The following is a 9,682-nucleotide window of genomic DNA, read 5'->3' on the forward strand; positions in this document are numbered from 1 at the left end:
TGACAGGAAGGGAGCTCTGGTGGCTTAGTGGTAAAGAATTGTGCTGCCAACTCAAAGGTACACAGTTCAAACTTACCAGCTGCTCCAAGTGAGAAAGATGGGCAATCTCCTCTCATGCCAATTAACTACTTCTGAAAGTCCTCTGGAGGGTCAGCTGTGAGTTGGTTCTGACTCAACAGTAGACAACAACGAACAAGGGACAGGTAACTCCACCTAAGAGGCAGCCCTCTGCCCTCTTGGGCAGCTTTGATTGTTGTTGTTACGTGCTCTCGAGTCGCTTGTGACTCACAGTGACCCTACGTACAAGAGCCCTAAACCCTGCTCTATCCTGCACAAACCTCACTGTCTCCAACACACTCATTCCCACCACGCCAATCACAGAATCGATGCATCTGTCTCATCGAGGGTCTTCCTCTCTTGCGCTGGCCCTCCACTCTCCCAAACATGATGTCCCTCTCCAAGGATAGGTTCCTCCCTGCAACATGCCCAAAGTATGTCAGACGAAGCTTCAGAATCCTTGACTCCAAGGAGCAGCCTGGCTTCACCCTCTTCAGGGCAAACCTGTCTGTTCTCCTAGCAGTCCATGGTATATTCAACACTTCTCCAGCACCACAGCTCAAAAGCATCAATTATCTTTCTATCATCCCTATTCACTGCCCAACTCTCTGATGCATAGCACATAATTGTGAAGACTATAGCTCGTTTCAGGTGCACCTTAGTCACTAGCCTGACATCATTGCTCTTCTGGAGAGGTCCCTGACAGCTGACTTTCCCAATGCAATTTGTCTTTTGATTTCCTGGCTGCTGGTACCAAGAGTATTGACTGTGGAGCCAAGCAAACTAAAACTGTTCATTATCTCGATCTCTTCACCATCTATACTGATGCTGCCAATTGCCCCAGTGGTGAGAATCTTCGTCTTCTTGATATTGAGCCTCAAACCATATTGAAGGCTGCAGTCCTTGACCTCTGCAGCAACCGCTTCAGGTCCTCCTCAGTTTCAGAAAGCAGCATTGTGTCATCCGCATAACGCAGGTTACTGATGATTCTCCTCCAACTCAGATGAAACCAACTTCCATCTCTGGATCCTCTGGGTTAAATAAAATTAATCTGTGCTTCCAGTGACCAAACAACAACTCCCTTCTATTGAGCCAGAACCAGCTCATAGCTGACCCTCCAGGGGGTTGTCAGAGGTCATAAATAGCACTGACAATGCTTATCTTTCTCCCAAGGAGCACTGGGTGGATTAGAACCACTGGCTGTTGCATTGGCAAGGCAACTTGTTAACCACTGGACCACTAGAGCGCCCTTCAAATAAGGGAAGGAATTAATCAGTAGCGATGTTTGCCATCGAGTCAGAGCCGACCCATAGCTGACCCTCTATCTAGCACGTTGTCAACGGCAGTAATTGCACGGAAGGAGATTGCCCATTCTTCTCCATGGATCAGTTGGTGGATTCAAATTGTGTGCCTTCAGGATTGTGGCACTGGTTCTCACCACTAGGCCACCAAATCAGTAGGGTACTTCACATAAAATAGCTAATGTATTAATGAGCAAGCAACAGAGACTAATTCTTCCAATCAGAGGTCTGTCTTTTGCTTCTTGGCTGCTATCAATGACTTGACTACAAAAATTCCCAAGCTTTGGGTTGCTCTGTTTCAAATTTCAAATTGTTGACAAGAAAATATGACTGGCAAGGTTTGCTCACTGGGCCCAGTCAGCTTTCTCTGGCTAGTATGACCAGGTACAAGGTACCAGGCAGGGCTGTCGGCAGCCCACCAGGTGTCACCAGAGATGCAAATCACACGGCTGCTACCCCCAGAGGGAGCTATTGCAGTAAGTCCTCATCAAGGGGAGGAAAATAACGATGGGACCATTTCCCATTCGTCTCACATTCTCTAGGCATGTGGTTACGAGAGGCAGGTCCTTGGGAAAAGGTATCATGCCTGGATAGGTGGAAGGTCAGGGAATGAAAGATCCTCAAGACAGACTGACATGGTGACTGTAGCAGTGGGATCTAGTGTGGCAGAGCTGATGACGATGGCACAGGAGAGGGCAGGGTTCAGAGCCATTGTTCATGGGGTTGCTATGAGTCATGATCAACTGACGACAACACGCTACTAGACCAGCTAATTACGAGAACTGGGAGGACGAGCTCTGATGAACCCTAAACACAAGAGTGGGAAGGAAACGGGTTGACCTTCAAGAGGCCTGGCTTCCAATCCTACACCCTCTCGCAGCACCTAGTTCAAACAGAGCGGCTGATTCTGGGGTCACGGCGCAAGTCTCTCATAGCACCAGTCTTCCTCCCCGCGGTGGGTCATGGGCCCCAAAGGAGAGTCTCCTGCCAGCATTCTCCGGAAAACAATCCGGTCGTGTAAGCGGTTGGTTTGGCCTTGCCAGAACTCTATCACCTGTGGGCACAGGACGTAGCCGCCCCTGTAAGGAGAAGTAGAGGTTGCACTCTCTGGATTTTTCCAGTCCAGTTGCACCCGCTTCCCCACCTCCCATCTCAAGGTTCCCCGAGGGAAGCTGCAGGAATGCCTCTGAGCAGGGTGGTCAGGGGAAACGGACTTCTCATGCCATGGACACAGCAGCTTCCAGTAAATACTTGGTGGTTCTTTCCAAAGTACCACTCACCAGTGTTTCGGCTTAGGCACCGTTTGTTCCTGGTAGAGCCTCTCCAGTTCTTCATTCTTACTCCTCAGATACTGTCCAGGAGGAGAAGGAGGATGGGTCAGTCCTAACCCGCCTACCCTAGAGACACTGTCCTTTCCTCTGTGTTGGAGGGACAGTGCTGTGGCCCAAGGCCCCCACCACCTGGACTACCGAGGATGAGCCCCACATACCTCTCGGTTGGGGATCACAGAGCTCTGGTGACTGACCACAGCCCCGATCTGGCTGCTCTTGGGGCGGGAGTGGAAGTAACACTCGGCCTCCTCCTCCGGCAGCTTCTTCACAGGTCCCTCCACTCGCACCTGCTCAGAGAGGGCCCTGGGGTCTAAAAAGCATTTGTCCTCCCTCCCAACACATTCCCCACTCCTCTCCCTTTTCCTTTATAGCTGCCCTTCCACTCTCCAATCCCACCAGCTGAGACCAGCTAGTGGAGAGCTGCTTCCGGGAGGCAGAGAGCCTCTGGGTCATGCAGATGGTTATCACTCTCAGCTGCAAACAGAAAGGCTGAAAGTTTCATTACCCAGAGGTGCTTCAAAACAAGAAACAAGGCCTGGCAATTTGCTTTCAAAAAAAGCACCACTGAAAACCCTATGAAGCACAATTCCACACGTCTCCTGATGCGTAAACTCGGGCCCCTCCCCAGGCTGTCCAGGAAACCCCTCACTCACCTGCCGGTGAAGAGGTTCCCAGTAGAAGACAAGAGAAGCAAAGGGATTAGAGTCCTAGAAATGAAAGAGAATCACAGACAGCAATCAGGACAGGGGGACAACATCTTTGGTACACAGAGTGGAATGTAGAAAGGTATAGGGGACAAGTAGCATTTCACTTAAACCTTTAAAGACAGGCTTACTTTTACAGATGAGGAGACAGGCTGACTTATACAGATGGGGAGACAGGCTCAGAGAGGTTATGCAATGTACCCAGTTTCATACAGTAAGAGGCAGGCATAAAACTAAAGCCAGTTGACCTCTAAAGTGAAGTCTTGCCATTTCTCTCACCCATGGATGTGAGAGTCCTGCAAAAAGCTTGTATGGCTGGCAGGGCCTTAGGGAGGCTTCTGAATTGGGTTTCAGACAATGAACTCCAGATACTGAGCCTGACACTAGGGCAGGGGTTGGGAATACAGCAGAGACAAGACCCATTGTAGCCTCTGCAACCACAGAGCTTAACTTCTGGAAGGGGAGACAAACATTAACCAGATAACCACCCATGTAAATATAAAGTTACACACTGAAAACAGGACAGAAAGTTACTAATTACAATGACAGCAAGCAGCATGAGGGGTTGATCAGTGTAGGAATCATGGAAGAAACAGGAGTGAGCTAGGCAGACGGATAACAGAGAAAGAAGGCAGGAGTGATTAGAGAGAACATTCATGTACGGCAAGGAGCACAGCAAGAGCAAAGGTCCTGAGGCAGGAAGGAGCCCAAAGCACTGAAAACACTTGGGGATGGAGGTGGCTATTGAGGAGGCAAGGACCAAGGGGCCCTGACAAGAATTTACCAGCTCTTTTCCTTTTCGGCTCTCAAAGTTAGTGAAGAAGCGGAAGCCGTCCTTGTTAAAGCCCTTCAGCAGCAACATGCGGGCAGAGGGTTTTCCATCCCTAGAGGCGCACAGCAAAGCACCATTTCAACATTCTCACTAGCACCCCGACCCCAGCCAGCACCCCCCTATGCCGTGTCCTGCTTATTCTGCACTGTTTGACCACTTGAGCTTTTGGTCTGTCCCACCCACTCCAATTTGTCCCTAGGGAACTGTTTTCAAGGCACAAGTATGCCACTACCTCTTCTTGGGTCTCTAAGCAGGGGACAACCATAATGCAATCAGCTACCAGTAAGGGATCAGATCCTATATTTCTATGAGGGAGGTACAAGGAGAGGCTAAAAAATGTCTGAAGAGTATAAAATCTGCTGATCTTTCCAGGTACTAAGAAGCAATGATATCAGTCTAGAGACTAAGGTGGACCTGATCCAGTCCATGGTCTTCACAATTACTTGCCATGCATCAGAGAGCTGAATAATGACTAACGCAGATAAAAGAAAAAGTGATGCTTTTAAGTTGTAGTGCTGGAGAAGGGTCCTGAACATAAGAAAACAAATAGGTCTGTCTTGTGGAGGGTGAAACCAAGTTTCTCCTTGGAGGCTAGGATTTTGAAGCTCTGTCTCACAAACTTTGGGCATGTCGCCAGAAGGGGCCAGTCCCTGGAGAAGGACATCATGCTCGGAAGGGTGGAGGGACAGCAGAGGAGAGGAAGACCCTGCATGAGAACTGATACAATAACTGGGGCAATGGGGTTAAGTGTGTCGAGTCAGTGAGACTGGCTCAGGACAGGGCAGGTTTCAGAGCTATTGTACATAGTGTCGCTATGAGTAGCAGGTGACTCGACAGCACATAACAATAACAAAGAGTATATGATTGATTTGTTGCCAAATGATGTGGACAAAACCTGAGGCACTGAGCCAGGTTTCCAGAGGAAAGAGCTTCATGTAGAGGCTTTGGGGTAGATTTTGAAAAGCAGATGGAAATCAGGAAGTTGGGGAGATGGAGGAGGCCTAGGTGCACGTGTGTATGTGTAAGAAACAGATCCAGGGCAGAGATGAGTGACATACTGCATTTTCTGATTAGAATGGAATTGAGTACTTTGGTGGCAGAAGTGCTTTGGTGGTAAATGCTTGGCTACTAACTAAACCCATCCAACAGCTTCAAGGAAGAGAAGCTTTACATCTGTGCCTATAAAGTGGCCCCTGGGACAGTCTGACTATGTCTTATGGGGAGCTATCCACTCAATATCACCTAACAATAACTGTTTTTAGTTTACAGTAAGAAGGTCACTGAAGCCCAGCAAGGACTAGTGACTTGCCTGAGGCCACACACCATGCTAACAAGAAAGCTGGGACCATAAAGCTGGCACCTATCAAACTGAGAGCTTTAGGTTCCCAACTTCATCTGCTCCCACTCACAGATGGCCTGGGGCATGCCTACCTGGTGCAGGTGGCCAGACACATGGCATTGGCTTCTCCAATTTCTGGACACTGAACAGCTTCCTGGAACCAGGCAGCAAACTGCTTTATAGGATCCAGAGAGGTCAAGTGCGTCTCCTCAAATGCCTGAGATGAAGATTTTAAATTTTTATTTCATCTTACAATTGCACATAGTATTTAGTCTGGCACTGTTATAAGCACTTTTCGAAATTACTTACTTCATCCTCATAACAAAAACAATACCCAGGTTAGGACCTGCTAACTTTATTATACAGAAAAGGTAACAGGCAGGAAAAAAGACAAGAGGCCTACTGGTCATGCAGCCAGTGAGAGATGAATAAGGGTTCATCTCATGAGTATTAAACTTACTGTGTATTAGAATCCCCTGACCAAAACATCCATCACTCAAATCTGATGCATGGCGACCCTCCATCAGGTGACTGAGGCTGTAAATCTAAATGGGAGGAGAATGCCCATCTTTTTCCTGTGGAGCGGCTGGTGGACTTAAACCACTGATCTTCCAGGTATCAATCAGTTCAACATGCTACACATTACACCACCAGTGCTCCTTAGAATTACCCTAAACTGTGGGAAGCCAAACATCAAATTTAATAAAAATAAACCAAATGCTATGTCAGGATAGGAGGGAGGCTGATACAAGCTGGAATTCATCCTGTAGCACTAAGGCAATCCTTAAGTTTACAGGGGTAGGCATTAAGGCAATTCTTAAGAGTCTACATAATTCTTGTTGTTTATTGTTGTTGTTCTTAGTTTATATTTACTAAATCCCTCCCTCCTGAGATAAGTATAAGGTAAACAATTTTGAAGAATTTGCCCTTATTTACAAAAGACATCCCCATGATCCTTTGTTTTTATGTACTACTTCCTTGTGATTTTCCTTTGTTTACCTTCCTGATGATTCTCAATAAAAACCCAGAAAGGTGTAGCATAAGGGCTTCAGCTCTCCCAGCTGTTAGCCCCCTGCCTTCACGCTTTCTGGCCTGACCCCCATTCCTGTGTGTCCCCATCTCTGTCATTTCCTTCCATCGACAACACTCTGAGGCTCTACAGGTATCATCCCCACAATGTCTCATTAAGCAGGTTTATTAAGGATCACTGGTAGCATAGTCTGTAGGGATTTTCATTGCTAAAGGGGTATCTCTCTGGCAGTTCAAATCCACTAGCAGCTCCAATGGGAAAAAGTTGGCCACTCTCTTCTCATGGAATCCACAGCCTCAGAAACCCAATGGAGGGTTCTGACGGAGTTGGTTCTGATTAAAAGGCAATGAGAGATTTATTAAAACACCACATTTCTTGGTTAACATGTGGTTATTATTTCTTTTTTTAATTTATTATTATTATTAGTTTTAATGAAAATGTACAGGGACTTTGAATTTCCATTCATTCATTGTTGCACTTTTCTCCCTGCCCACCCCTCCCCCCCCAGTACACTCTTCCTTTGAAAAGTAAAATTCTTTCATAGTTTTACAATCCTTCCCCCCAGGTCTACTCCACTATGCAGTCTTTGTTCTGGACTCCTGTCATGACAATAATACCTAATTTACCTAATAATACCTTTTTAAACCATTTTCTCCCTCATCTGTTTCAATGCAGTATACATTCTTTATCCCATCTTTCTTAGTCTCTCCTCCATCCTGATGTCAGTGCTGTTTTACAACAGTGGCACCATGCAGTATTTGTCCTTTTGTGACTGAGATTCTTCACTCAGCATAATGTCCTCCAGGGTCACCCATTTTGAATAATATTGCATGAGTTCCTTGTTTTTCAATGCAATGTAGTATTCCATTGTGTGAATATACCACAGCTTCCCTATCCATTTATTTGTTTGTGGGCACTTAGGTTGTTCCCAACTCCTTGCTATTGTGAACAAAGACGTGATAAACATGGGTGTGCATATATCTGCTTGGGTGGTGGTATGGTCTCTTTAGGGCATATTCCCAGTATTGGAATTGCTGGGTCAAATGGTATCTCTATTTTCAACTTTTTGAGAAAAAGCCACACCGCCTTCCACAGTTGTTGCACCATTTTACACTTACACCAACAGTTTCTCCACAACCTCGCCAGCATTTGTTGCTTGCTGGTCTGTTAAATTTTGCTATTCTGACTGGGGTGAGATGATATCTCATAGTTGTTTTGATTTCCATCTCTCTTAGAGCTAGGGATTTTGAACATTTTTTCATGTGCTTTTTGGCCATCTGAACATCTTCTTTGGTGAAGTGTCTGTTCATATCCTGTGCCCATTTTTCAATTGGATTGTTTACTTTATCTTGTGGTGCAAAACACATTTTTTTTAATTTTTATTTTATTATTTTTGTGTGAGTGTACCGTCAAATCAGATCTGACTGTTACAGGAGGAGATTGTCCCTCCTTCCCCAGCAGAGCATCTGGTGGATTTGAACCGTGCACCTCTGGGATTGCAAAACACCTTTTTAAGATGTATTTCCAGAGTACTAACAATGAAGTTAGATTTAATCACCATGGCTCTCTCTGGGTCCCAATTAAAAAACAGTTCTCTTGGATAGAAACAAAAATACTTAAAAACAAACAAACAACAAAAAAAAAACAACAGCCCAATAGACATTAGTGAAACTCTTAAAATTACAGCCCTGAGTTATTCTTTGAATCTGGAACAAAACACCCTCCTCTCTTGGGTTCAACTTTAAACCAAACAATGAAACAAACTCATTGCCATGGAGTCAGAACCAACTCAGAGCTGATCCACCAGGGAGTTTTCAGAGGTTTGTTCATCTTTCTCCCTCAGAGAAGCTCGTAGAGTCAAGCTACCTGCCTTTAAGTTGTCAGTGCAACTCGTTATCCACCAGGCTACCAGAACTCAACAACAGAAAGCCCTATACACCTACCAATGTCAACAAGTATAGTATAACCAACTGTATAAGGACAAAAGAGCAGCATTTGCTCAAAGATAAAGCCCAAAGACGAGGTAGGACAGAAGGATTAGTGGAAATGAGAATTACAGAGAGGGAGGAGGAAATGGGAATCCATATAGTTAATGTAAATAATTGTCATAAAACAACATGTGTTATGGTTGAATGAAAAACCAACTTGCTTTGTAAACTTTCACTCAAATCACAATTTAAAAAAAAAAAAACAACCTTAAAGTGACTGGATAATTACATAACATCCCTAAGAAAACAAGCTTCATTTTACCGATGAGGAAACTGAGGGCCAGAGTGGTTGTTGCTGTTGTTATGTGGCTTTAGTCGGAACCCACTAATAGCTGACCCTCCAGTGGGTTTCCAGAGGCTGTCAATGGCAAGGGAGGAGCTTACTTACTCTCCTTTTGTCTCTCTGAGCAAGCAACTGGTGGATTCGAATAGTTTGCCTTGAGATTGGCAGGGCAACTTCTTACTACTAGGCCACCAGAGGCTCAAATAAGTGAAATAAATTGTCCAAGGTGACCCACACAATAAAAGGCAAGATTCCAACCTAGCCAGACTCCAGAGTTGGTGCCCTTATTTACTATTACACGTCGTTATTTTTTAAAATCTGCCTGTTGCATGAGAGTGACCGCCAATGCCTTGCCCCAAAAGAGTGATCGAAGAAACCCTGTAAGGTTCCTCCAGCTCCCCCTATCCCAGAAGATAACTCTGGGACTTCTATCCTTGTGCCCTCTAGGAGGCCAACCTCAATGACAGTACCTCTCGATCGCCGCAGTAACTCTTGCGCATCGGTCCCAGGTCCATGGCAGCACCGCCACTGCACAGGTAGCGCAGGTAACCCACCCTCTCTGCCCTTCGCCAGAACGTCACGGAGGCGCCACGCAGTGCGCACGTCATGAGGGCCGCTGGCCACGTGATCCGGTGTCACTCCGCGCCAGGATCCGTTAAGTCAGGAACCAATTTCTTAGCTCGACAGTCTACCACCGGGAAGGAAGAATTACCGGGTTGCCAAACGTGGCTAACAAGTTCCAAGTCCTCAGAGCCAATGGGAGGCTAGGACCGAGGGAGGGAGCCAAGTGCGGGAAGATCATTGGCTAGATTTTTCA

The 9,682-nt window shown here is 46.1% G+C and overlaps 1 protein-coding gene across 1 annotated transcript; it reads right to left on the bottom strand.

Annotated features, from left to right (window-relative positions):
* Positions 1-2,271: 2,271 nt before the first annotated feature.
* PNPO (pyridoxamine 5'-phosphate oxidase) lies at positions 2,272-9,473 on the bottom strand. Its single transcript, XM_006889352.1, has 7 exons — positions 9,336-9,473; positions 5,657-5,781; positions 4,178-4,277; positions 3,343-3,396; positions 2,848-2,976; positions 2,639-2,709; positions 2,272-2,437 (listed from the first exon to the last, which is right to left on the bottom strand). Exons 1-7 carry the CDS (start codon positions 9,471-9,473, stop codon positions 2,272-2,274), a joined length of 783 nt encoding a protein of 260 aa, XP_006889414.1.
* Between the last annotated feature and the right edge of the window lie 209 nt (positions 9,474-9,682).

The sequence above is a fragment of the Elephantulus edwardii genome, unplaced genomic scaffold (assembly GCF_000299155.1).
Source record: "Elephantulus edwardii isolate Elephantulus edwardi_28Jun2011 unplaced genomic scaffold, EleEdw1.0 scaffold00077, whole genome shotgun sequence".
NCBI classification, from domain to species: domain Eukaryota; kingdom Metazoa; phylum Chordata; class Mammalia; order Macroscelidea; family Macroscelididae; genus Elephantulus; species Elephantulus edwardii.

Excerpts from the sequence above, each read along its gene's own strand:
- PNPO (XM_006889352.1), bottom strand. The coding sequence starts at position 9,473 with ATGACGTGCGCACTGCGTGGCGCCTCCGTGACGTTCTGGCGAAGGGCA. Across the intron at positions 5,782-9,335 it reads GTTACTGCGGCGATCGAGAG|GCATTTGAGGAGACGCACTT; the intron begins GTACTGTCATTG and ends TCTTCATCTCAG. Across the intron at positions 2,710-2,847 it reads CTGTGATCCCCAACCGAGAG|TATCTGAGGAGTAAGAATGA; the intron begins GTATGTGGGGCT and ends CCTCCTGGACAG.